This window comes from Phocoena sinus, chromosome 2, assembly GCF_008692025.1.
Source record: "Phocoena sinus isolate mPhoSin1 chromosome 2, mPhoSin1.pri, whole genome shotgun sequence".
Classification (NCBI taxonomy): domain Eukaryota; kingdom Metazoa; phylum Chordata; class Mammalia; order Artiodactyla; family Phocoenidae; genus Phocoena; species Phocoena sinus.
Genome location: NC_045764.1, coordinates 165,181,719 through 165,209,593, shown reverse-complemented (window position 1 = coordinate 165,209,593; position 27,875 = coordinate 165,181,719). Strand labels below are relative to the sequence as shown.

General features: G+C 37.6%; 1 protein-coding gene across 2 annotated transcripts in view; it reads left to right on the top strand.

Annotated features, from left to right (window-relative positions):
* Positions 1–18,962, top strand: part of RPS6KA5 (ribosomal protein S6 kinase A5) — a 181,417-nt gene extending 162,455 nt beyond the window's left edge. For both annotated transcript variants that reach the window (XM_032621161.1, XM_032621162.1), the window contains exons 11-17: positions 154–287; positions 953–1,046; positions 4,549–4,719; positions 8,455–8,646; positions 13,795–13,954; positions 15,329–15,492; positions 17,116–18,962. In XM_032621161.1, coding sequence (XP_032477052.1) covers positions 154–287; positions 953–1,046; positions 4,549–4,719; positions 8,455–8,646; positions 13,795–13,954; positions 15,329–15,492; positions 17,116–17,355 — 1,155 coding nt within the window. In that variant the 3' untranslated portion in view covers positions 17,356–18,962. The remainder of the gene's footprint in view (positions 1–153; positions 288–952; positions 1,047–4,548; positions 4,720–8,454; positions 8,647–13,794; positions 13,955–15,328; positions 15,493–17,115) is intronic.
* Positions 18,963–27,875: the final 8,913 nt, after the last annotated feature.

The following is a 27,875-nucleotide window of genomic DNA, read 5'->3' as shown; positions in this document are numbered from 1 at the left end:
GATAGAAATGAGCTAATGATGAATTTTTAGAGATTATAAGTATATTCCACTCCTATTTATTAACATTAATAATGTTCTGTTACTCAACAGTTTTATCTATCCCTGTGTATTACTAATATTTTCTTAAGTGAAATGATGTTGGTTTCTTGTCAGGACTCTCCATTCTATCAACACTATGACCTAGATCTGAAGGACAAACCATTGGGAGAAGGAAGTTTTTCCATCTGTCGAAAGTGCATAAACAAAAAAAGTAACCAAGCATTTGCGGTCAAAATAATCAGCAAAAGGTATCACATTTCCAGCAGTCTCTCTTATGTATTCGTCCTAGTCAATGGCTTCTATAAATTAAGATTTTTATTTAAAAGGAAAATGATGGCATATTATAAGGTTTTCAACCAGGGTTTTAGCCATTCAGCTCATCAGTTGACCCATTATACTTCTAGCTCTGAGAAAGTAATCCATTTTAGACATAAATCAGTACGATATGCTTTTCAGGTTATTATGAGAAGACTTTCTTGTGGCGGTGTTGTTTAATCAGACTCGCTTAGTGAGTTCAGCAGCTTTTGCCATTCCTGTTAGTTGTATATTTGAAATATTTTGTTCTGCAATTATTTAGTGACCTAGGGGTAGTTTGAGAGCCAGCTAGTTGTTTTGGTAACTGATTATTACCTCCATGATTGTATATTCTTATTACCAAATTGTCAGGCAAGTAGAGCATCCATTTCTTCATGTGATTAGCTCTTTCCTGACTCAGAAATGATCATTTTTCTCAAGAATACTGCTCTACTTGTTCTGGTGGGTGTATGACTCACTACTTTCAGGGAAGCCTCATTCTGATACTTTGACACTTACCTTCTGAATATACTGTAAATAAAAACAAAATTAGGATTGGGGCAATGCTTCCAAAAACTTGGTGAAGAGGGATGTAGAGTCTAACTGTTTCATCTTGCAGGTTGGAAGCCAATACTCAGAAAGAAATAACAGCTCTGAAACTCTGTGAAGGACACCCCAATATCGTGAAATTACATGAAGTTTTTCACGATCAGGTAGTCCACTTTTTTTTCTGTGGATACTAATTCATATACAGGGTTCTACTTTTCATCAGTTGTGTTGGTGCTGGGTCAAAGTCAGGGATATGGGACATGACCGAGCCACGTGAGAGGGTGAGAAGCCACTCCACGCATGCTTTCACCCACCCCCAAATCAATGCTTCCTCTCACTTCTGCTTCTCTCACTCAGTCGTGGTCATGTAGGACCTGGAAGGAGGACGGGGGGCTAAAGCCCAGCTCACTGTGCTTACTGCACGTTCAGCTACCACCCCGCGTAGCTTCGTCTCTGCGTACCTCTCAGTACTCAGTCATTTTCAGCCGTCAACTTAACCCTTTAACTTCAAGAGTAGAACTTAGCCTAAAGCCTCATTAGTGCAAACTGAAAGAGCAAATAGGAAGCAGAGGGCAAAGATACTCTCTTTCCATCTTCTTATTCCAGGTGACAGATTCTGCTCAGGCCACAGGCCGGGTCATGCTACCCGCCTTCTACCCCCGGTCCCACTTTCCAGCAGTACCCTCACACAGGGTTATGTAACTTTAGAGACAGGAGGAACACTGTTTTGTCAGGTCCATGTCTCCTTCCCTGCAGAAATCTCTCCATTACAGTCATCTTTCCTCCTGGGACTGGGCGGGACGGCACAGTCTGACGCAAGACAGCACGCTGCACACAAGAGCTAACACCAGTCCTGGATGTGGTTGGCTCTAACTTTACCAGAGAAGAAACTGAGGTTCAGAAAGGTCATGAGTGTTTTCCCACAGGAAAAAAAAGTGGGGGGGGGGGGTGCGTCATGAGACTCGTCCAACCAAGGTCACATAGCAGATCAGTGAAAATCTAGTAGGAAGACTTGGTCTCCCGTTCTGGGCTCTCTCCAGGGTGGTACCGTGACATCCACGTCCTAGGAGAGCGGTGGCCCAGTTCTCTACCACATTGAACTTTCCCAGAGTGCCGTGGCCAAGCGTGACACACGGTGGGGAAACCAGGCGGCGGCAGGAGCATCATAGCTGTAGTAACTGCTGCTGTTGACTTTCACATACATTACGTGGCACAGGTATCGTAGCACTCATTCTACATGTATCATCAAACTCCCGGAAATTAAGTAACCGGGTCTCCCAGTTTATAAGTGGTACTGCTGGAATCTGAACCCATGCAGTCCAACCTCAGAACAAGCACTTAATTAATTACTTTGTTCTACTGCCTTAGAGGAGGCAGACACAAAGCCTGGTTTTCACATCAGGTGAGTGAGCACCCAAAAATGACATCATCTGTTTGCATCCTTGGTGCTTATAGTCAGGAAAGGAAGCTCTTTGAAGCAAGGACTCGGGGGGAACTGTTCTCCCTGCTCTTCTGCTGCCTCCACCTCCCCGGGCCACTCAACTACAGTGCAGGTAGAGTCCCCTGCCCACTGAGGGTGCTTACAAGGAGCCTAGGTAGTCTCCTATTGAAGGCGATCCACACATCCATCAAGGGCTTGGTGGATGACCTTCGACACACCCCTCGGTTTTGCAGCTGTGCCCCTAGCTACTTCCCCCGAAAGACTTTCCATCTCTGACCGTCAGGCCACTGTCAGATCTCAGGAACTACATCCCTAATATTTTACTTATGTGACAAATTAACTTTATTATTTGCTATTTTTATATTCAAGAGTTACTAGAATAGAAACCATCTCATGACATAATCCTGTGTATACCAGTATAAATATATTATCATTCTAATATACAGTTGTTGATAGTTTGCGTTGTTTTTTCCGTGATGGTGACACAGTTGCCTAGATCATGCCCGAATCCACCATAGTCCCCTTTTCAACTGATGGGTGAAATTGATTGAGGGTGTGTCTCCAGCCTTTGACTGTACAGCAGTGTAGTTTGTGTACCATGATTTGTGCTTTACTACTCTATTAGTTTCCTATTGCTGCTGTTACAAATTACCACAAACCTAAAACAATACGAAGGTATTATCTTACGGTCTCGAGGTCAGATATTCAAAATCAGCCTCACTGCTGTAAAGTCACGGTGTCAGCAGGGCTGGTTCCTTCTGGAGGTTCTAAGGGACAGTTTATTTACTTCTCTTTTTTAGCTCTGGAGACTGCCCACATTCTTGACTTGTGACCCTTCCATGTTCCGTTCCAGTCTTTTGTTTCCATAGTCCCATCTCATACTGTTGACTCTGGTGGATAATTAAGACACCCTTCCCATCTCAAGAGCCTTAATCACTTCTGAAAAACCCCTTTACCATATAAGGTAACATCCATAGGTTCTGGGGATTAGGATATGGACATCTTTGGAGGGCCATTATTCAAGCTACTATATATACATTTTTTCACTGTTACCTACATTTCATTGGTAAGGGTGCTAAAGTTCATAGAGGTAAAGTAACACCCCCAAGGTCATAAGTAAGTAGCAGAACTGGCATTCAGATGCAGGTTTGACTCTAAAACCTATCTCTTAAACCACTATAGGTCTTGCCCCTCATTGTTTTAAAGCTTGCTGGCATATACTTGTAGCAGACCTTTAGATTTGATCTTAATTTGTCTGACGTGGAAACTCAAATTAGCATGGTCTCTAATAGCCTGGGAGCAATTCTCTTAATAAAAGCGTTATTCACCGTCTAGAATTTGCCCACTATGTGCAGCATAATGTCTTTATAATCATCTTTTTAATGAAGCGATTTTCCTGGACTTTGCTAATTCAAAGGAAAGCATACTTTGTTTTGTTTGTTGAGTGACATTGGTGCTATAAGGCATAGCACTTGAATCTGAATATTGATTTGTATCTTTCTTAAACCATTTGTGTTCGTTGGGGAGCTGATGTAATTCCCTTGCTTTTCAGTAGCTCCTACATTATTTTCTTTATGGGAATGTATGCAAAACATAGTAAATACATGACTTTTAATACTATTTAATTAAGATAATGCCTTGGGAGCAAAAGCAATTATTTAAAAAAAAAAAAAAAAAAGCCCAAAGTGAGTTATGGGTATTTGGCATGGGAATTAACAGGAACACTGAAACTAATCTGTTGAGCCCTAACAGAAGATTTAAAGTGACATCATCCAACCGTGCCTTTTTTAAGAGGTAAATTTGCCATTAAATGTGTGTGTCAGGCCTCCTGGGGGTAGTTGCCCATATTCCATCAGTAATCTATATTATTTCAAGCAGCCAATTTTACATTATTATCTGAACTAGGTTACACTTTAAGAAGAAAGATATGTACACTTGGTAGAGAGGATTGGAATGGAATTCAAATGAAAGAATTAGTCAAGGAAAGGATATACAAAGATTTCACTGCAGTACTTGAAATTTTCCATTACCAAAATAGAACTCTAAAAAAGTCACATTATCCTTCAACTCTTTCCCCTAAAATACAAGGGTCGCCGTTGACTATTTTAACAAGGGACTATTTAAATTTATTGGTAATAGTTCATAATCAGGAAATGTTTTATACGTTGATAAGCTTCTACTCCTCTTCATTAAGGCCCTCCACATTATTCTTCTTTCTTTTCTAGCTTCACACATTTCTAGTGATGGAACTTCTGAACGGGGGAGAGCTATTTGAACGCATTAAGAGAAAGAAACACTTCAGTGAGACAGAAGCCAGCTACATCATGCGGAAGCTTGTTTCAGCTGTAAGCCACATGCATGATGTTGGAGTGGTACACAGAGATTTGAAACCCGAGGTATAAAATTACATGTTTTCTCATATAATGCAATCTAGCATCATTATTAAATATCCCCCAGATATGTGTGGGCTTTTTTTGGGGGGGGGTTGTTTTGATTTTTTATCTTCAGGGCTTTCTGCTAAATAGATACTTGCAAATATCACGTTTCTTGCATTTTTTTTCTTTTCTATTTCAGTCTAAAATAAATTTGTCTTTTCGTTCTTTCTTTTTTTTTTTTTGCCAGCTGATCATCTTGAGGTTATATTTGTAAGTGTGAGAGCCTTTTATGGAAGAAATACTTTATGCAACAATTGTGGACTAAAAATAGCAATGGAAATTTTTGTAGCAGAAAATAATGCCCCTGCTATATGTATACCATTTTAGAGGGATTTTAACAGTGTATTTTGAAAGCTTATCTTTTACTTTTGTAATCAAATTGATTAGCTCATGAATAGCAATGTGTGTTGTTCTAAATTTTTAAATATAAAGCATTGTCTTTGTTTAATGAGTTATGCCATCCTTACATGTGTTTTCTTTGCTCATGTACTACAATATCTATAGAACTGTGTAGCTATGTAGAAGTAGCAGCTTTTCATATATTTCTTCTTTCAAAAGGTTAAGAAAGAAGGTTCTAACTCTAGAATGATCCCTTTTTAGTATCAAAAGTATGAAAATTCCTCCCTTTTAGAAAATCATCGAAAGAATAATGAAAATTTAAAAACAAAACCCAATAATTTATAAAAGAATAACAATGAATCATCCTCTATCCTATGCAAAATTATATATATTTACTATCTAAAATAGAATTTCAATTTTAACTACCATGTGATTATAATGCATTTTTAAGTATATTTAAAATAATAATTTGGTGTTTATTTTTGTATTAGATTACAAAAGAATATTTCTCAAAAAGCACCATTTTTGCCTTTTATTTAAGTACCTTGGATTATTGGTAGGAAGAGGATGTTTTAAAAATGGAATTCTGTGCCTTCGGATATAATTGACTGAGTCCCAAAATATTTAAGCTTCTATGTACTTTCTATTACTGTTATTCATATTACTCGTAATTAATCAAAAGTGAATTGTGTTTTATGAACTTGCAACTATGATAGCTACCCCTCTGCTTCCTTCATCACAATTCTCACTCTCCCACACAACGCCCACTAAAAATATGGCACTCTGTACATTGGAGATTTGCTGTCTATTTTTAAATGTGAAAGCATACCACTTAACTGGTTTTTTTTGACAGACAAGGAACAAGCATGTAATTTTTTTAATTGAAAAGATCTGTTCCATGACTGTCTAGAATTCATTTTCACATGTTTTATTCTTTGATAACTGGCCATCTGTCACCTCATGAGTCTCAAATGATGCAACTGTCCTCTCCAGCGGAATTGAAATTTGCCTTCCTATTTTACTGAGTAAAAAGATACTCACGTCTTTATTCCTATCTTACCCCTACTGGAGAACGGACTTGAGGGTATGGGGAGGGGGAGGGGTGAGTTTTGACAGGGCGAGAGAGAGTCATGGACATATACACACTAACAAACGTAGTAAGGTAGATAGCTGGGGGGAAGCAGCCGCAAGGCACAGGGATATTAGCTCGGTGCTTTGTGACAGCCTGGAAGGGTGGGATGGGGAGAGTGGGAGGGAGGGAGACGCAAGAGGGAAGACATATGGGAACATATGTATATGTATACCTGATTCACTTTGTTATAAAGCAGAAACTAACACACCATTGTAAAGCAATTATACCCCAATAAAGATGTTTAAAAAAAAAAAAAAAAAAAAAAAAAGATACTCACGTAGCTTAATTCTTATCTGCCATAAAGCTTTTCTTTCAAATAATCATTTGAAAAGAAGAATTGTCTGATTATTAAGGACATTCTACTACCATTATAGTCCTAAATCAACATATATTTTGGAGACATGAAAATGTGCCTTTGTACTAACACTTCCATAATAAAATAGCTTTCACTTTGACTTTTAAGTGGCAGAGTATATTATTTTCAAGCTAAAAGTTTCATCCCTTTCGCATTGATGTAGCATTTTAAGATCTGACTATATATCTTTTGGTAGATATTTTTGTGGTATTCATATTCTGCATAGGCAAGATAATTTCTAGGTGAGAATCAAATAAATTTAGAAGCTGGCTGATATTCTTAGTAAGCTGCTTTGTATTTTTCAAACTGGTCCCCATATTCTTGAAAGATTGAGAAATTTTATCAAATTAGTTTCTGGCAGAACTTGAGACAAGGATAAATGTGGTTTGAATGACTAATTCCTGCCACTTCTGACCATGCACACCCAACTACATTTTGAGAATTGGGAGAGGAGTGAAGAGGGGTGTGCCATGTCTCCTCCATTTCAAGATCTAAGAACAAGGACGTCCTTAGCTGGTCTTAGTATAGAAGACACTAAAGTCATTTCCAAAGTCTTGTAGGCTCTGGGAGGACAGGCCAGGTGTGCTTCATCCACTGCTCTGTATGTAGCACAGTGCCTTGTGCTGTGGAAGAGTTCAAGGGTCATTTGCTGAGACTTCTCCCAAGTACCCGGTCCATGCACCCCAGCTATGGCTTCAGTTGTGGTGAAGCCTTACATTGAATTATATTCACATTTTAATTCCATCACAAATTCAGGATTAGGCATTTTGTATAATAGAACATTTAAGAAAACTTTTCAGTTAATTTTTTTGCTTCTTTCCTACCACTTCATTCATTTTTAACTTTTGAATGGGGGCCTAGAAGATTTTTCTTCTTTGTATCAGTGAAGTATTCTATGATGTATATTATTTCACTTCAAATAATATTAAAAAGCAAATGGTGTTCCAGAACTGGGGGATAATTTAATGGTCAAAAAGGCATAACAGATTTTGTTAGGATGTCTAAAGACAATATAATCAGATTCAATTACTGTGCATACTAGCTTGATGTACTAATAAAAATGTACGTAAAAATTTGCCCATCAGTACAGTTAGATTTTTTTAAACAAGTGGAAAATACAGAAGTAATCAGTAAAACCTTAGTGATTGACACGGCTTGGCAAATGATTCAAAATAACAATGTTTTCTGAATAATAGAGGGGTAATATCCATAAGCATCAAAAATGTTCAAGTATTAACTGTTTTGGAAAAAATATTTCTGAAACGTATGTCTCCACCATGTATTCTTTAATAGGCTTTACTAGATATTATGTATAACTATTCTATTTATGACTTCATTCAATGGACAAATATTTACCAAAGCATTTACTACATGAGAGAGTCATGAATAAGGTAGATGCACGGTTGCTGGCCTCATGGAATTATGGTCTAATGTGGGTGAAGACATTGAACTAATATTGCAGAGCTGATAAGTGCCAGGAAAGAAAAGTAAGTGCTAGAAGAAAATATAATAATTTCCATCTTCTGTTTGGTGGCACCTCTAAATGAGGATTAGATGCCTGAGAGCCAGGTTGGAAGGGAGGTTGGTGGAGGAGGTCGAAGACAGACACAAGCAGAAGGGAAAGCATAGACAGAGAAGAGGCATGGTCCCATTGAAAATGTTCCACATGACCTTGTACAAATTGATGTGATACAGAAAAGTATAAAGCAGAGAGCGACAGTACGCTGACATCCAGGTCCCAGACCCACCCTGTCAGACCTTTCTGTATCTGAATCCAGTGTAAATAGATAGACAGGTAACATTGCATAAATGCATCACCAAGTCCCATTACATTTTAATGAGAAAGTAATGAAGTGTTTGTATCTTGCAGAATTTATTGTTCACTGATGAAAATGACAATTTGGAAATTAAAGTAATTGATTTTGGGTTTGCACGCTTAAAGCCACCCGATAATCAGCCTCTGAAGACGCCGTGCTTCACTCTTCACTACGCCGCCCCAGAGCTCTTGAATCACAATGGCTACGATGAGTCCTGTGACCTCTGGAGCTTGGGTGTCATTTTGGTGAGTTCATACGTCAGGCCGTTAAACCCAGTCAGTTCTCTGATGTCCTCTGTATATCTCTCTCTTTGCTGTTTTTCTTAAATTCGTGAGAAAATTGGCAAATTGGTTTCTTTTCTTTTCAGTAAAAGGCCTGACTGAAGACTATTTCCCTTTCTTAAAATTTACATTGGAGAAAATGTAGGAATTTTTATTTTGGTTTATTCTGGAATATTTAAGGCAACTGTGTTTAATGTGAATTACAGTTATGTATATATGCATTTTTAAAGAAGCAGTAGTTAGTATATTTTCATAAGATATGCATGTTAGATATAATGTGAAAATAGCTAAGTGACTCATTAGTAGAAAAAATATTTTAAAATATATTCTCTGAGATTTTCAGGCTAAAAGGTAATTAAGGAATATCACTTAGGATAAATTAACAAATTAATAGAAAAAATTAAAAATATTTATAGTAACTTATAGTAATCGTGGTGAGCATGCTTTTCACAAACTCTCTTTGGATGCCGGGATCAGAAACAGAACATTAAGCTAGAAGAATCTCGGCATGTTTTTTTCTCAAAATAGCTTTACTTTTTCTGCATATAATCTGTAATGCATAATCATAGGGAGAAGTTTTCAGACAACAGAGAAAGATATAAGGAACAAAGTGAGATTACTCGTAATCTCATCATACAGAGATAATATTGTGTAAGCTCTTACTCCCCCCCCATCCCTACCCCCTATTATGTATGCTTTATATCTTTCTACAGATTTCTCTATATATTTGTATATATATTCAGGGTTTTTTTTAACAAATGAGATTATGTTATATATGTAATTTGATACCTCATTATTTCCTTAGAATAGATTCCTAGGAGAAGGATATATAGATCTTTATTTTGACATATATGCCTGTATTTCCTTCTAGAAGGTTTATCAGATCATGTTCTCATCAACTGTATGTGAATACATTGGATACTATCAATTTCAATTTTAAATTATTTCCTACTGTTATAATTTGCATGCATTTTCTTGATGAGTATTCAGTTTGAGCATCTTTTCGTGTATTTGAACATTTTTATTTTCTCTATTGTGAATTGCTGTTTATGAGCTTTGCCCACTTTCCTATGGGGAAATTTTTCTTATGGAAACTTAAAGGTCTATTAAGGATTTTAATTCTTTGTCTGCCATTAATATTGGAAATGTTTTTTCTGGTTTTTCATGTCTTTGAAAACTTTATAGTAATATGGGGTTTTAATTTTGTTTTTTGAGAGGCTTAAATAGAGAAGTTTATTTTTATGTTGTAAGATATGTTAGTCTTTTCCTTTGTGGTATCTGGCTTTGATGTCAGATTGTCACTCCACCCCAACCCAAGATTATAAAAATATTCTCTTAAATTTTCCTTTAGAATTATGTTTTATTTTTATACTTATGCACTCCATCTGGGATTTATTTTGGTGTCAGTTTGTTTTCCCCCAATGGAAGCCAGTTGTCCTTGCAGGATGGTTCTTTTATTTTTAAGCTTTATATGGTTTTTATTTCAGCAGTTTTAAGTCATTATTTATAATTTTCAAACTGAAATTACATATTTATGAATATGATTTTTAAATTAAAATAAAAAACTAATTTCTGTAGATTTGAGAGTTTTGTTTGACTTAAACTGATTTCAGTAGCACTCTCCTAAAAAATTCGTCTAAATAAAAAAGAGCCTTTCTTTTCTAGCAATAATATGTTTACCCCTTGTAAAACAGCCCTTACTTAAATACAGGCCAAATATAATTACCATGCTTTTTAAGGTTTTAAAAGACAATCTTAGACATGCAGACAGGTATTTTAGAGCCTCCAAATGCCGTGTCTATGGAAATAACTTTGTATAATGGCATGGGGAGAAGCCAGGCTTCTCTCTAGATCTAATTGTCAAGTTTTAAACAGGAACAGGGGACAAAGAACAGATTAAATGATACCACAAGAGTACAATCACAACGGCCAGACTGCGGGAAGTTCTGCAGGACAAACAACCGAGTTTCTCCAGCAAATAAATTATGAGAAAAAAACAGCCTGGGAACCTATAGATTAAAAGACACTTAAGAAACAGTGTTTGCATCTTACTTGAATTCTGATTCAAACAACTTCTAATTTCAAATCTATTTATTAAATTCAAGTCATACAGATATATTTATACAATGTATATAACACAACTGGAGAAATTTGAATATTGACTGGATATTGGATGATACAAAGGAATTACTGCTAATTGTTTTAGTTGTGATAATAGGTTGTGGTTGTGGTTTTTAAAAATCCTTGCCTTTTAGAGACACGAAATACAGATGAAAAGCATAGTTAGCACCTGCATTAAACTGTCCAAAAAAAAATAAGAAGAATGCTTTGCAAACTTTTCCATATAAATGAGTGCATATCTCCAGAGGATCTAGATACAAAGCCTGAGCTATCCCATAGTAAGCACAAAATTTTCTGGGGGGGTCGTCTGGTTTGCCTTAGAAATCTATGGCCCTTTTACATGTTGCATCTAATACACATGAATATGGATACTTTAATATGAAAATAATTTATGTTACCCCCATTGGGTAAAACAAATACTTCAGGAAGATGCATCACATCATATCATGCAGCTTTGATTACAACTCAGTCTACCTCATGTATGTGCAGTTCACTGGAAATTCACAGGACTTTAATTAAAATAGAGTTTACACAGTGTCTTAAGTCTGCTCGGGGCCACCATAATGAAACACTGCAGACTGGGTGACTTAAACAACAGAAATTTATTTCACAGTTCTGGAGGCTGGGAGGTCCAATATCAAGGTGCCAGAAGGTTGGTATCTGGTGAGGGCTTTTGCCTTTGGTTGCAAACAGCCATCTGTTCACTGCGTCCTCACATGGCCTCTCTTCAGTGCATGCGCTTAGAGAGAGAGAGAGAGAGCCAGCTCCCTGGTGTCTCTTTTTGTAAGGACACTAATCCTATTGGATGAGGACTGCACCCTCATGACCTCATTACCTTTACTTCCATAAAGTTTCTACCTGCAAATACACTCACATTGGGGGTTGGCTCTTTGGCATATGAATTTTAAGGCACACAATGATTCAGAGCTTAACAGACAGTATTTAGAAAATGTAGGATAGGATTATATACTATCCCATAGGAATATATAGCATACCCACAGGATGGAATATAATAACATTTTAAACATATTTCTTCCAAGAGATTTATTCAGGATTTCTTATTTTTTCAATTTCTTCCCCAAATTTTATTATGAAAATTTCAAACCTAGAGAAAATTTGCGAGAATAACACTGTGAACATTTAAACATGTTGCCATATTTACTTTTCCTTTCTCCCTAATTCCCTCTTGTGTGTGTATACATACATATATATACACATATATAGAAAGAGATGTATATCTTTATGTATATGGATACTTTCTTATCACACCATTTGCAAACAGTTTGCAGATACAGAATTATTCTTAACAGAAGTTGATTCCTGGATAATCAATTAAATTTTAAGATCTTGGAGTTGAGAGGAGCCCTAAAGTTTGTTTAATTCTAACTCTTCCAGAAAAGGGATCTTTTCTACAAAGTCCCTGTCACCAGTCTCCTTTAAAGATTTCCAAAGACGGAGAATTCGTTTTTCCACGCAAAAGCCTGTTGAATTATTACACATGAGAGTGAGAAAACTGTAATATGAAGGATATTTTCTTGCACTTAGCCACAAATGTATCTGTTAGGAAGTGGGGTAAGATAAGAAGCCGAGCAGATTTTGGAAAACTACTTGGCAGTATCTACCAAACATACACAGACCAAATGACCCAGCAGTTCCAGTCTCAAGGATATACTCAACAGAAATGTGTATTTTTATGTACCGAAAGACACGTACAAGAAGATATATAGCAGCATGTTTCAAAATGCCCCAAACTGGAAACAGGTCAAAATCTTCATCAACAATAGAAAGATATTTTAGTCTGGATTCCCCAGAAAGCAGAACCTGAAGTTAAAGCTTATGTTTTGTCATGTACCTAAGGACCATAATCCCAGGGAGGCAGGGAAAGAGGGAGAGCAGAGGGTGCACCACTGAGTTGCCACCTACTGTTACCGAGTGGAGCTGATCACTTGAGTTCATGGAACAAAGACCTCTAACTGAGCAGACCCTAAGGCTGCAGGAACAGGAAACGTGAATTCTACAAGTGGGTCGTGTGCCCATAGAATCTAGATATGGGGGACCCAGCACCAATGGATCAGCCATTGGTTCAGCACAGTCCTAAAGGACAGCACCCCAACCCCACAGGGTATTGTCCTGAGCTGGTGTCTTCACTGAGCTTTTCACGTTCGAACAGGACAGCTGCACCCAAGTGAAAGAATGCCAACCCACCTGACAAGTAGGCCCAATTTCCTTTCTTCCTTCATCAGTTGCTCATCGGGAGCCCCCCTCAATGAGGCCATAGGTGTGAGTTAAGGAAGAAGCATTGGTGCAACAGAGAGAGGTGATGGGCACCTATGCATGTAATTTGCTGTGTCTTCCGGACCTCCTCAGGTTGATTCTGAGTGTGCCGTGTCCGTAGTACAGCGACTGCTGCTGCAGCTTTACGAATCAGTGCATCTGCTGATCCCAGTACACAGTTTTGTTCGAGCTTCAAGGAGCCATTTCAGCTGACTACTCGTACTGGCTCCAGGTGTCCCTGCCAGGATGTCTCAGACAAGTGTTTCCATGGCGATAATTTCTTCTCCGTCAGCCAGGTCTTATGTTCCACACACCCACTCCAGCTCAGCGTCTTCAAGATCCATTCTCATTTGTGTCCCCTGATCCCTGCTGGGCCATTTTAGCCAGGGCCTGCAATTCCTTTGGCATGTACACACCCCCCTGTCGACATTAATACCATCTTTTGAGATGGTTAGAGTATCCCTTTTTTATTCTTCTTATCTGAATACAGTTATCAAAATGGCTTTAAATCTTGATATCATACTAAGCCATTCCTTTTTATATACAAGCCTGAAATGTGTTGGTTGTTTCAGTGATTGAAGCCATGTAATCTTTTAAACGCAGCAATGCTAAGTGTAATATCTAGGAAATTACGCTAAGTTGGTAATGAAATTACCAGAGTGGCTTTGATGGTGATTTCGGCAGACATTCTGTTTTGCTCCTTTTTTTTCTTGATAGTATACAATGTTGTCAGGGCAAGTTCCATTCCAATCTCATGACAAAAGCTTGACGTGCACCAGTGCGGTGGAAATCATGAAGAAAATTAAAAAGGGAGATTTCTCCTTTGAAGGAGAAGCCTGGAAGAATGTATCCCAAGAGGCTAAAGATTTGATCCAAGGTAAGAATCTAATGGAAAATCTCATATTTTATATGATGTGTAGTGACTGAAGTAGAATCATACCCATGACATATATTTGTTGGTGAATTACTCAGGGAGTCCCTGTGTGTTCTAAAAGGTTTCAGGCTACTCTGTTCAGCCTTATTTTCTTCTCAGAACACTCTCCCTCAGTAATCTTATCCACATTCACTACGTGCACTAGCACTTGGATCCACCAGCATCTCAGTCTCACACCTTCAAAATGAACCTCTTCCTTTTTACTCTCCTTTCCCCCAAGCATGTGCCTCCTCCTTTCCCCCTCCTTTTACATGGCCACGAAGCCAGATCACCAGGACAGGACCCAGCATCACCCGAGGTCCCCGCAACCTCCCTCGCCTTCCGCAGCCAGGCACGCGGTCCTGCGGGCGCAGCATCCCTCCCAGCCACCCCTCCTCCCCATTCACATGGCTGTCACCTTAGTTCTTGTCATCGTCTGTCTCCTAAAATCCACAACATGCTTTCAACTTGTCTCACTTCCTTTCACTTTACGTGTCATCCATCAGCACAGTGACCTTCCTAATAGCCAAATGCAATCATGCCTCTTTTCTGTTAAAAATCCTTCAGACAATCCCCGTGAGCTTCAGGTCAGACTCCATAGTGCAGCCTTCACAATTCAAAGCCCTTCACAGCCTGGCCCTGCCTGCCTCTGCTTCCTGTCACCTTCGCTCCACCATCCTCGAACACTTGAATTCCTCCAACGTGCTCGGATTCTGCTCCCCTTTACACGTGCTATTCCTAATCCCTGAAGAAGGGCACCCTTCTTCATCAAACCCACTACGGCTCATCCCCCAGGACTCGTCTCCTGGGAGCCTTCCAGGATGCCCACACTCCCTAGGCTGAGTCTTTCCCCTGGGCCTGCCATGCGTGTGGCTCATGCGACAGCACTTGTCCTGTAATGTGATGAGACCTGGGTTTTGTCTGTGTGCCTCCCCGCAGCTCTTCTCTGAGTGTCCATCTCCATACCTCCACACTCCCTAACTTGTAGAAGATGTTTGTACATGAATGAAGTAAATCTCGGTACTCTTTGTTTTGGGGGAGTTTGCCTGGTCACTAGTGGGAGTCCTTGTTTTAGGTGGTTATTTTCTCCTGATTGGAAAGCCAGCTAGCCTACAGCCTCCAGATATAGGCTACTGTGGGCTTTATTATTAGCATCCGGTATTCACTAGGGGATTTAAATGTACATGAAAATGTACGTAATTATCTTTGTAGGAGGTTGACGCCTTTCAGAAACCATCATGTCTTGTGAACATAATTGAGATCTATGTCTGAGGTTGACTTTAAACTATGTTTGAAATGACAAATCATAAAATAAAAATATCTTATTTATTCCCACAGGACTTCTCACAGTCGATCCAAATAAGAGACTTAAAATGTCTGGCTTGAGATACAATGAATGGCTTCAAGATGGCAGTCAGCTATCCTCAAACCCTCTGATGACTCCAGACATTCTAGGGTCTTCAGGAGCTGCTGTGCACACCTGTGTGAAAGCAACCTTCCATGTAAGGCTCTGGGCTCTGCACTTGTAGGGTGGTTTGGAAAGGGATCAGATAGATGTTCTTACTCTATAATCTATTGCTAAGAGATACCCTCTTAGCAATACAGTTTTTAAAATGGGTCCTTTTAATTTTAGATATGCTTTTATAAATCCCTTCATGATATAAACACATTTATAAACAGAAAGTGCATGGGGACCAGAGTCACTGCTAACCACAAAATATTTATTTGACATTTAGAATGAGTTTGCAAGATGAGGCAGTAGTCTGATATTTGAATAGTTGAAATTTTTGACTTGGTAAGGAAAACAATATGCATACTATTAGAACTTTAAAAAAATTTTTGTTTTATTGAAGTATAGTTGATTTACAATGTTGTGTTAATTTCTTCTGTACAGCAAAGCTATTCAGTTATACATATATATACACTTTCGTTTTCATATTGTTTTCAATTATGGTTTATCACAGGATATTGAATCTAGTTCCCGGTGCTATACAGTAGGACCTTGTTGTTTATCCATTCTATATATAACAGTTTGCATCTGTTAATCCCAGACTCCCCATACATCCCTCCCCCACCCCTTTTCCCCCTTGGCAACCACAAGTCTGTATTAGAACAGTTTTTCTCTCAAATAAGCTAAATGACTGTCTGTAAAAACTATAAATAGGCATTAGGAACTAAGGCACATGTGAAGGTCCATTCATTCAAAAATCATTTTTGTGCATAATACGTTCTAGAGACTGTGAGGGATAAGAAGTAAATTAATTGGTATTAAGTAAAGACTGTATACTTGAAAGGCTGAGACTGCATTGCAATAACTGTAGATTCTGCACATTCGTGCCAAGCAGATGCAAATACATTAAGGATAAGGAGCCAATGAGTTAGAGAGAAAGTAAATTACTTCTGAAAGGATTATCTTGAGAAAGGAGACAGGATAGCATTTCCTCTTCAGCTGCAGAAATGGATTAAAATATTAATAAGCTGGGATCTGGTGAGGTGTGAAGAGATGAACTGCAAGCATTTGAGGCAGGTGATCCAAATCTTCTCAGTGACATATGATGTGAGGTTGTCACTCAGCAATGCCTAAGCTTGAATCTAAGAAAAGTAAAGACAGGCTGCTGTGAGGGGGAAGCCAGGCTGAGGTTTATAGAGCTAATCTTCTCTGCATATACTGTGTCCAAGATGTACCCAAATTGCATTGACGTGGGCGTGGAGATCAGGGGCTCTGTGTTGGGACTTTGTGGTTGGAATTTTAAATCTCAGACACAGAACTAGTCAAAGTGATGGAGAGAGGTGAGTTAGATTGCTGACATTCTTCAAGAATTTCCAGTCCGTCGGTGGTTTTTTAATTGAGAGGTAGCCCTGCCCTCTTCAAAAGATTTATTAGAATTGTGACTCCTGGACGCCCTAACAGGTGGATTTAAACAGAGCCCTCAGAAACCCTTTCCCATGAGCTTCTGTACCCTGCCCGGAGTTTTGGATACAGTGGTGTTAAGGACCATGTTCCCAGAACAACTTGAAGCTGTGGTTGCCAAGCTTGCCAAACGCAAGTTCTCTATAACCCGTGACGGCCAGGAAGACTTCAATCCTTTTACCTTCACGGGGGTTCCCCTTGTTTTCTCCCCTAGGCCTTTAACAAATACAAGAGAGAGGGGTTTTGCCTTCAGAATGTTGATAAGGCCCCTTTGGCGAAGAGAAGGAAAATGAAGAAGACCAGCACCAGTACCGAGACGCGCAGCAGCTCCAGTGAAAGCTCTCACTCTTCTTCCTCCCATTCTCATGGCAAAAGGACACCCACAAAGACATTGCAGCCCAGCAATCCTGCCGACGGCAATAACCCAGAGACCCTCTTCCAGTTCTCAGACTGAGCAGCATAGGAACGGTAGGCGCATAACGGGTGATCCATTGTCCCTTCTGCTCCCTCATCGTGTGCCTGCGGCCAGGTTCTGTGCTTTGAAAGACGTGTCCCATTGGTCTCCTTGGAATCTGCCTCGCAGGGAATTTTTTCAGGAAAACCCAATTGGTTAGCCTCATCCAAAAGCACTGGACGGAGAATGTTACTGTGAATAGACCACATGTCATACTGTTTAGTGACCTAGCATGGTGCCAACAGGACTGTTTTTGAAAGAGCAAAGATGTCTGTCAATTTAATTAGGGACTGGTGAGATTTGAGCTGCTGACAAAATAAGTCGCAGGTTCTTCAGATGTCTGCCAACAAGAGTTCCTCGTACTGTGATGATACCTTTTGCTTCGCCTTGTGGGCATCGTGGGTTTTTAAGAGACTTGCACCCTTTGAACAGTGATTTATCAGCAAAAAAGGTCTGTTTTGAAAAAGAGTCTGTAATGAATTTTATGTGTGGCATATACTTATTTCTTCAGAGAGGATTTTAACTTATTGTTTTTATTTTATGGTTACCTATGACGATAACCTGCTATTATTAATCTTTTTCTAAAAAGTAAAAAAAAAAAAGATATAAGAACTTCAGGTCCCACACTCTATACTGGGGACCCATCTGAGATGCATGCTAAGCTATGTATGTTTTTAATTTTGCACTGCTCTTTCCTGGCAGTTTGTTTTAATGGCTATTGCAAAATATTAAGGTACATGTCTCTGTTTTAAGTAATGTTGCACTTTATAAAAGAATATGAATAAAGCAAGCTATTTCATAAAGTGCACTCTTTCAAGCATATGTACTGTATCTTTGCCTTTTTTCCCCCCCATTATCTACTTTAAATTTGCCCTCACATCCCCCTTCCACTTGGGATGCAACAAGTAGAAGGGGCCTTGTATAACGTAATCATTAGCCCCAGAGGCACTGATGTGAGGAACACCTAAAGGGAAATTCTATTAAACACTGTGTTATTTGTACACTGTGCTGTGCTGCGGTGAGGCTTTTCCTCCTGTAGTCAGATATTATGTACATAATACCTTAGAATTATAACTATGGCTTGTTTTGAAATTTTTCTGTTAAATTTAAATCCAGAAAGCATATTTTATAAACTTATGCAGAGCACTTTTATTGCTCAAAAGTTCTGAATTCCTACCGAAAACAAGTGCTGTGTGCTGAAGACATTTCACTGAATGATTGCTGCATTTTAAAATATGATTAATTCATCCCCTATGCAAAAAAAGAAGTGATAGGATTTGTGTGTTGTATTTTGTTTTAAAGCCATCACACGAAATGTCAGGACTGAGAAAAGCGGTTTTTTGCGATGTTTACAGGAATCATGCTTAAAAAGGCCCAACATGTTTCTTTTGTAGTTTTTGTTAATGATAACCTCTCGAGCATTAGTTTGGAATTGGGCATGATATTTATTTATTCCTTTCTTGAGATAATAGCAGCATTAATTTCAACCAGTTACGAATACTAAAAATATTGCACTCTATGTAATAGTATATTTATTACTGAACCAATGTATATATTAATAGCACAGGCAACAAAAATGGCAAATATTAAACTATTTTCAAAATGTATTATCCTGTTCACATTTTTGTCCACAATGATTATCGGAAATAACTTTTTATACTTTTCAGTGGCCCAAATGGCTACCTAATTCTCACTGAGTCAATGAAAACTTTGTACTCCTAGCTTATGGTCGTTCTTAGTAATGATGGGAAATCTTAGGTGCGTTATTACCAAACTCTGTAGCTAATTCACAGAATGTGACCCCATCAGGCACAGGGTTACAATAATCAAGAAAATGTCCATTTATATCTATAGTAAGGTTGACTATGTCTAGAAATGTGTTAGTTAGCTCTTCAAGACATTTTTAAAACTGTGCATTCTAGTGGAAGATACTAGTAAAGTATAAACCAAAGGGATTTTGTTGCTAAGGGGAAATGATCCAGAAGAATGGTTGGTATACCCTAATGATTGATGGTGTAATTGATGCATTGTGAGTATTGGAAATCAGTGGGTTTCACTTTCATTTATCTTCATTGCCTCTTCTTCTGGAGGACTTGACAGAAAATGAAATGGTAAAATGGCAGGCAGAGTGAAAGGAAGGAAAGAGAGGCTAATTTATCAACTGGTGAGCCTCCTTGCGTAATCTAGAATGGGCTTTTGAGAAGAGCTCAGAAAACACTCAGAGGAGTGCCCACTTAGAGAATATCTTCATCCTCACTCTACTTATAAGTACCAGAAAGATGCTGAGTTTGCAGCAGTTATGGTACATGCAGGCTGTTAGTGTCAGTGAATTGCATTTTAAAATTCACAAAGCTTTCGTTTAGTCACATCAGAAATGAATTAAAAAATAATTCATATGAAAATGTTAAATGAAAGGACTCTTTTCTGGTATTAGGAGAAAAATAGAAGTAGATTTAAGAGAAACAAATACACTAAATTCTCTTTGTAACAGTTTTGGAGATAGAGCCAAATCATCCCTTCCCTTCTTCCTTTATTGATTATAGTGTATGTAGTTTTCATATCATCATAAATCCTGACTCATATATTGTGTAACTATATATAGCTAATCGAGAGGCAAGAATAAGAAAAGGAAAGTAATAGAGGAAAGACATTTTAAAAGACCAGTTTCTTCTAATTACTGTGTCAGATCCTATGGTTGAATGAATTAAATTAGCTGTTTTGAAATTCATTAATTCTTCCAAACCTCTATAAAACAATAAACCACTGAACCACTGGGACAGAAAATCAAGTCTTCTGAGTTAATTTCAATATTCTGGTCCGTCTTGGAATTACGGATTCAGTTACCCTTGAAAAACTGCCTTTTATTTTTTTTTTTTATATTACTGCTGATTTCTTAAATAACTATGATATGATGATAAATAACTATTACTGATAAATAAATAACAAATGGCTTTATATAAGATAAGTTATTTTAAAGAAACCTACTAGGATAGCTGTGACTATTTTTTTCAATAAGGGAATTCCTTTTGTATCTCAATTTTTGGAGTATGTTCTCAAATACTTTATAAAAGTATACAATTTAAAGTCTACTTATTCACCTTGCCCACATTTCAAGCACCTGTTATTGTCATATTTATTAAGAACAGGGTACCTCAAAATGGTGAAAATTTCTAAGTTATTGGCCCTATACGTGTGTTAGACCACATTATTACTTAGGGTGTTCTCCCAATGATGAGTAACATGATCTGGGTGATTGTATGATCACATTTCTGATATTCTTAAGATCTAAGTAAATAAGTTAAATACTGATATGCTACTTACACCATAGCAATATAATTATAGTTGAATTACTGTAATATAATGAAATATCTTTCAATTGTATGACTTTTGGACCCTCAAATGTCTTACACCATAACACCCCAATTTCTGGCCTTTAATTAACTTATTTACCCCACACAAGAGTTCCCCTCTATTTGATACCTTTATCTGGCACTAAAATGAATGTAGCAGGCTCTAATAAAATTCAGAATTTAAATTCAAGTTATTATAAAACTCAAGGAATGGAAAAGTAATCATAAGATAACAGATGCATCAAATAAATAGTTTAAGTATAAACCATCCAAAGAAAATAGCTGCTACAGCTGCATAAAGGTTTTATTTGCTGTCTTGTTAAGTAACTCCAAATTGTGGTATTCCTTAGAGAGAATGTTTCCCTTAAGGGTAATTATTTAAATGTTGTTTATATGGGGCAAAAGTATATTTTCAAGGAGGCAACATTTTTCATCTTAAAAACATTTGGTTAGTCTCATTTCAGTCCTCATCTTCAGCATTTCTTACCTTTGAGATTTCAAGATATTTCTTCTGAGCCCTTTTCTTTGTATGCCCAGCTCCCTGTTATGTAATTAGGTAATTGATGCCTCCCTTCCCCAAGGCAGTTGTCCACTTTTTAGTTCATGAATTTGTGAACTAAGCAGGTGCCAGTATTTTATATTTACCTACTATTACACCAAAAAGGAGTAAGACGTTAAAGTGGCTCCCAAGTATATCTGTCTTGGCTTCTTCATATTAGTGCAAAATAGGTACTGCTTATTGCCAGCCACATCCTTTCCATTATTCCTCTGAGCACATGGTAAAAAGCTTGATATTTTGTATTTAGAAGGAGACTTGAACTAACAGACAGGATTCTTGGTAGTTATTCTTCAGGCTTAATTTTCCTGGTGTATTTCTGCTGGAATAGGTGGAAGGACATTTTGTAATATTTTTCTACTTAGAATACTGCTTAGGTGGTCCTAAGGAGTTGAATACTTCAGATAGGTCAAGTAGTATTCAATATAGCAACGTTTCTCCGGAGCACAGGAAACTGGGATAATACTTAACATGATGTGGTTTCCATTTAATCTTCTCCATTGCATAACATTTTTAATTTGTACAGTTATGTAAAATTTGTCTCTTCGCTAAAAAAAAAAAAAAAAAATCCATTTTAATTCTTGTTCCTTCCCATAGGGAGCAGTTTTGATCTTTTAATTTATGTTTTGAAGTCCTCCTATGTTGAAAAAGAAGAATAAAACAGAAAGAACAACCCCCCAAAATGTCATGACTTAGAAAAGGAAGTTTAAGTTGTATGAGCAGAATACTACAGGTTTATTTCCTGGCATTTCTGCTTGTAGATAGATTGGAAAATCACCGTTTCTCTTGTCTTATTTGTTCTAAAATTCAGTAAGGTTGAGGAACTTGACATTCTTAACTGCAGTTTTATTTTTAACTTTGTGAGAGGCTGGTCGAGTAAATGTGCACTGTTGTGTTGGAATGGATGTGCGATGATAATCCTCATAAAAGACCTGTTGCCGTAGTAGACATTTGATTCTTCATAACAGTTTATTTTAGGTACTGTAGTGCTCTCCTATTTGCTCAAGTCATAAATACTGGTAAAAGGAGAGATTAAATGTACAATAATTCTCTTTCTTTTGGTGGATAAGAAGGGGAATGTAAAGGTGCTACGTCACATATAAATTTAATACTTCAGTACTAAAATTTTGAAAAATACCCCTAAAACTTTACTGCATGGATTTTAAAAAAGAAGAGGAAACCACATATACACATACTTGGAAGAATTTTGAAAAGACTGGCATTTTAATTTACAGCTTGTACACTTCTGTCTAAAATGGTTATGTATCCTTGGGTGTGGAACCGAAAACTTGTTGAAAATCATCTAAGCTGCAGTAATCTTTGTAACTATGTAAATTCTTCCACGGCTTTGCATAAAGATAAGACTTTGTCTTCCTAGAAAGTAAATGGAAGATAAAAAGATGAAAAACATAGTTTTTCCGCTGTTCTGTGTGGACAATTAAGAGTAAAAGTATTGTCAAGCCACAACTCAAAGGAAAGCCATTCCTATCCACTGCCGTCTGTGTTGTCTTCATTCACTGCAGGACTTGTACTTTTCTTGTTTTTTTGTTTTGCAGTTGTATGACCACACACATTAATGGGTCCCTACGCTGGTGTTTCACTCACTACTTCTTAATACGTATTGACTAACATTTATAGGTTGTAATTAAGAGCAGAGAAATAAAGACTCGATTGGGACAGAGAAAGATAAATTTGGGGATGAGAGTTATTTAGGAATAAGAAAATAATGATGCTATGTGAGAAAGTGAGCAACCTTCCCACTCTGAGATACAAACATTTGGTATGAACACGGAGAGGGCTACTTTACAAAAATGCTATTTCAATGGCCTATAGATAAATAGCTTTTAATTTGTCTATTGTGTGGATAAATGAACTTATTCAACGTTACACACAAGCTTTGCAATGCAAGGTGGTGATTTTCTTCTAGGAGGCCCATTTGATAACATTTTCCTCTCTGTTTCCCTACCTCCTCCCAAACTTATACTGCCTTCCACCCAGACCCCTTACATTCTATGGCCAAAGAGACCAGTCAAAATGGAGGACTAACACTACGTAAGTAGTGATCATGGTTTTAACATTTTTAATGCAGTATGACGTATAAAGTGTAGAGATCTTAAGTGACAGCTCAATGAATTTTTACATATATATGCACCCATATAACCATCACCTAGATCGGGATGAGGCTCCCAGTCCATACTCAGACGTAGCCACTGTTCTGACTTCTGTCGCCATAGAATAGTTTTGCCTGTTCTTGACCTTCCTGTAAATGGAATTATACAGTCTGTAGTCTTCGTGTCTGGTTTTATTTGATCATCACAATGTCTGTGAAATTCACGTATGTTGTTGCATGTAGCAATAACAATAGTTTGCTCTTTTTTATTACTCTGTAGTATTCCATCAAATAAGTATACTATAATTGATCCATTCTACCGTTGGTGGACACGTGGGTTGCATATAATTTTTGGCTTTTATGTCTAAAGATGCCATGAACATTCCTGTACATATCTTTTAGTGCACACATGCACTCATTTCTCTTGGGTTTATACATAAGAATAAAACTACTAAATCATAGGATGGATGGATATTTAGCTGTAGAAGATACTGCCAAATAGTTTTCAATAGTGGTTGTACTAATTTAAACTCCCACCAAGTGTATGAGAGTTCCAGTTGCTCTATGTCCTCAGCAGTACTTGGTACCATCAGCCTTATTAGTTTTAGCCATTCTGGCAAGTGTGTATTTCTTTGTGTTTTTATCCATTATGCTAAGTGTGTATTTTGTCGTGGTTTTAATATGCATCTCTCTGAGAAGTAATGATATGTGGAATACCTTTTTATATCTTTTTAGCCATTTGGAAATTTTCACTTGTCAAGTGCCTGTTCAAGTCACTTGTTCATATTTATTGGGTTATCTGTCTTTTTCCTATTGATTTGCTGGGGTTCTTTATATTTTAATGATATGAGTTTTTGGTCTGATGTATTATTATAAACATCTTCTCTTTGGTTTGCTTTTCCACTTTCCAAATGGTGACCTTTGATGACCAGAAAGCACTAATTTTTATGAAGTCCAATATATCCATCTTTTCTTTTATTGTTAATGATTTTTGTGTTTGGTTTAATAAATCTTTGCCCCAGTGTTATCAAGATATTCTTAAATTCTTCTAAAAGCCTTGTTTTACCATTCACATTAGGCATACAATCCATCTAGTGCTGATATTTGTATATGGTGTGAGACAGTGGCCAACGTTCATTTATTTCTGTAAGAGTATCCACTTGACCCAGCCCAATGTATTGAAAAGCTTAGTGCATTGCAGTTGGAACTTTTACGAAGCCTTCATACCTGATAATGAAAGACTGCTAACTTTGATCGTCTTCCAGATAGTCTTGGCTCTTCTTGACCCTTTGCATTTTCATACATATTTTAGAAACAGCTTGTCAGTTTCCTTGGGGGTGGGTGCAGATATCCATTAGGGTTTAACTGGTATTGCATTGAAAATATAGATCAATTTCAGGAGAACTGATATCTCCTCAATTTTGGGTTTTGCAATCCATAGATGTGGTATATCCCTCTACTTACTTAGTCCTGTTGAATTTGTTTCAGCAATGTTTTAAGACTTACATGTAGTGGTTAAATCTGTTTCTGGATTTTTGATGTTTGTATTTTATTAGCTAATTCTTTTTTGTTAGTAGATAGAAATATAATTGATTTTTTATATTGCCTTTGCATCTAGCAACCTTACTAAATTCACTTCAATTATTATAATTCTGTAGATTCTTTTGTCTCTTCATTTATATATACAACCATATCTTCTGTAAATAATGATAGTTTCATTTCTCCCTTCCCAGTTTTTCCTTTACCTTATTGAGTTCACTAGGACTTCTAGCAAAATGTTGAATAGAAGTGGTAACAATGGACCTCTTTGACTTGTTCCTGAGCTCAGAATAAGAATTCAGTATTTCACCATTCAATATGATGTTTGATATAAATTTTAAAATAGATACCATTTACCCAAAATTTTTTACTCCTAGCTTTCTGAGAGTTTTTATTAAATAGTACTTCTATTAAGATGACCATATGACTTTTCTCCTTTATCCTCTTACAGTGATAAATTACCCTAATTGATTTTCAAATGTTGCATTCCTGGTCATGGTGTATTATTTGGTCATGGTGTATTATTCATTTCATATATCATTGGATTCAGTGTGCTAATATTTTGCCTAAGATTTTTGAGTTGTCTTTTATTTGGGGTATCTAGTCCTTTTACAGTTAATGTGATTTCTGATTCCTGGTTTTAGATCTACCATCTCAGTTTGTTTTTATTTGTCCCATTTCCTCTTTGTTCCTCTATTTCTCTTGTTCTGCTTTCTTTTTTAAATAAACCAAGTACTCTCTGTTACCCCTTTTTTCTCTAGTATTTTAGTTTGTTGGAGATTTTTTAAAAATTCATTTAGCAGTTGCCTTAGACTTACTTCTATCTGGGATTATTTTCCTTCTGCCTGGAGAACTCTCTTCAGGATTTATTTTAGTGCCAAGTCTGCTATCAATGAATTATCTTAGTTTTTGTTTTTTGAAACTTTCTTTTGCCTTTATTTCCTTTTGTACCACATATATAAAATTCACATAACATACTATTCACCCATTAAAAGGGTACAGCTCAATGTTGCCTTTATTTTTGAAGGATATTTTTGTAGAATCTGTTGATGTTCTTCCTCAATACTGAAAATTCTTAACCAATCATTCTTCAAATAATTATTTCCAATCCATTCTCTGTTTCCTCTTTTCTAGGAATCTTCCAAACCTTTACACCATGTTCCATATATATCTTACAGTCTTTTCTGTGTTTTCCATCTTTGTTTCTCCCTCTGCTTCAATCTGTGTAATACTCACTGACCTGTCTTCCAATTCAGTTATCTTTTGTTCTGCTGGATCTAATGAATATTAATTTTAATTTCACATATTGTATTTTGGGATCTAAAATATGCATTGACTCTCTTATAGACTCTAGGTCTCTGCTGGAATTCTTAATCTTTCCCTCTATATTCTTGAACTTCTTAATCAAAGTAATTTTAAAGTTCTTATCTGATAAATCCAGTGTCTGAATTACTACCTATTGGTTGTTTCTATTTTCCATGTATATTTCCTCTTGTTTTTCAGTCATTTGGTTCTGTTTTTTAGGATGCCTAGTAAGTTTACCTGAATACTGTACGTTGCATATATAAAAATTGTGGAGGCCCTGAATGATATCTTCCTCCTAAAATGGTTCTGTTTTCTTCCAGCAAGTAGGTAGAGTACAGGCAGATCACCATAAGCCCACTGAGGGTTGATTTTAGATTTTTTTAGGGCTGGTTTCAGTTTTTCCCTTATTCCTGGCACATGGACTCTCTGGGTTCTCAGTTGAAAAGCTGGGGTGTTTATTGGGGCCACTTCATCTTGGTGGCCTTGAACTCCAGCCTCTCTCTCCTCAGCACCAAGAGTTTTGCTCACCTCCTTAGCCTCCCAGTTGCCGCTGTTTGCTGGGTTTCTGAAGGTCTCACCTTGTGCACATGGTTTAGGATTGGCAAACACTTCAAGAGGAAGCATTTCAGGCTCACTTTCCTAAGCTTTTTCCTAAGCTTTTGTCCCTCATGTCCTAGCTACTTTGGTAGCCCAAACTCCAACCTTTGTTTCTTTTTTTAAAAATTATTTTTATTTATTTATTTTTGGCTGCATTGGGTCTTTGTTGCTGCGTGCAGGCTTTCTCTAGTTGTGGCGAGCAGGGGCTACTCTTCGTTGCGGTGCGTGGGCTTCTCATCGTGGTGGCTTCTCTTGTTGTGGAGCACAGGCTCTAGGCATGCAGGCTTCAATAGTTGTGGCACATGGGCTTAGTACCTTGTGGCTTGCGGGCTCTAGAGCACAGGCTCAGTAGTTGTGGCGCACTGGCTTAGTTGCTCCGCGGCATGTGGAATCTTCCCAGACCAGGGCTCGAACCTGTGTTCCCTGCATTGGCAGGCGGATTCCTAACCACTGCGCCACCAGGGAAGCCCCAACCTTTGTTTCTTCAACCAACTGGGATTGATGCATTATGCTAGGCTTTATTTCCTTGTGTAAATTTTCAGTGTCTCCAGAGAAGGCAGAATGAATGTGGAGCTCACCCCAGTGTGCTTTCCTTCTTTCAGGGACTACAGCTCCTTAGGTTCTGCCTACATCGGTTTGCTCCCTGATGTCCATAAGCAGACGTTATGTATTTTATATAGCTTTCATTGTTGTTTTCACTGGGAGAGTTAGTTCCAATCACAAGCTACTCTACTGTGGCCAAAGCAGAAATCTGGTAGTCATCATTTTTAATCACCATTGTTATTTCCCCACAGTACCTTCTGGCAGTGAGAACTTGGTTGTTACAGGTTCACGTGGGAGGTTGTCACAGGTTCACATTTATAAATTTGTTCCTTCATGCACTAAACGTTTTTTGAGCTCCTGCTTCAAGCCAGGTACTATTCTAGACACAAGTAAGATAACAGTAAGTTAGATAAGATCTCTGCCTCTTGTTTTAAAGAAAGGCCACTAAATGGTTTCTGTCGTGCCTGTACTAATTAAAGACTTTTCTTATGTGTGGGTGAGAGAAAGACTGAGACTAAAA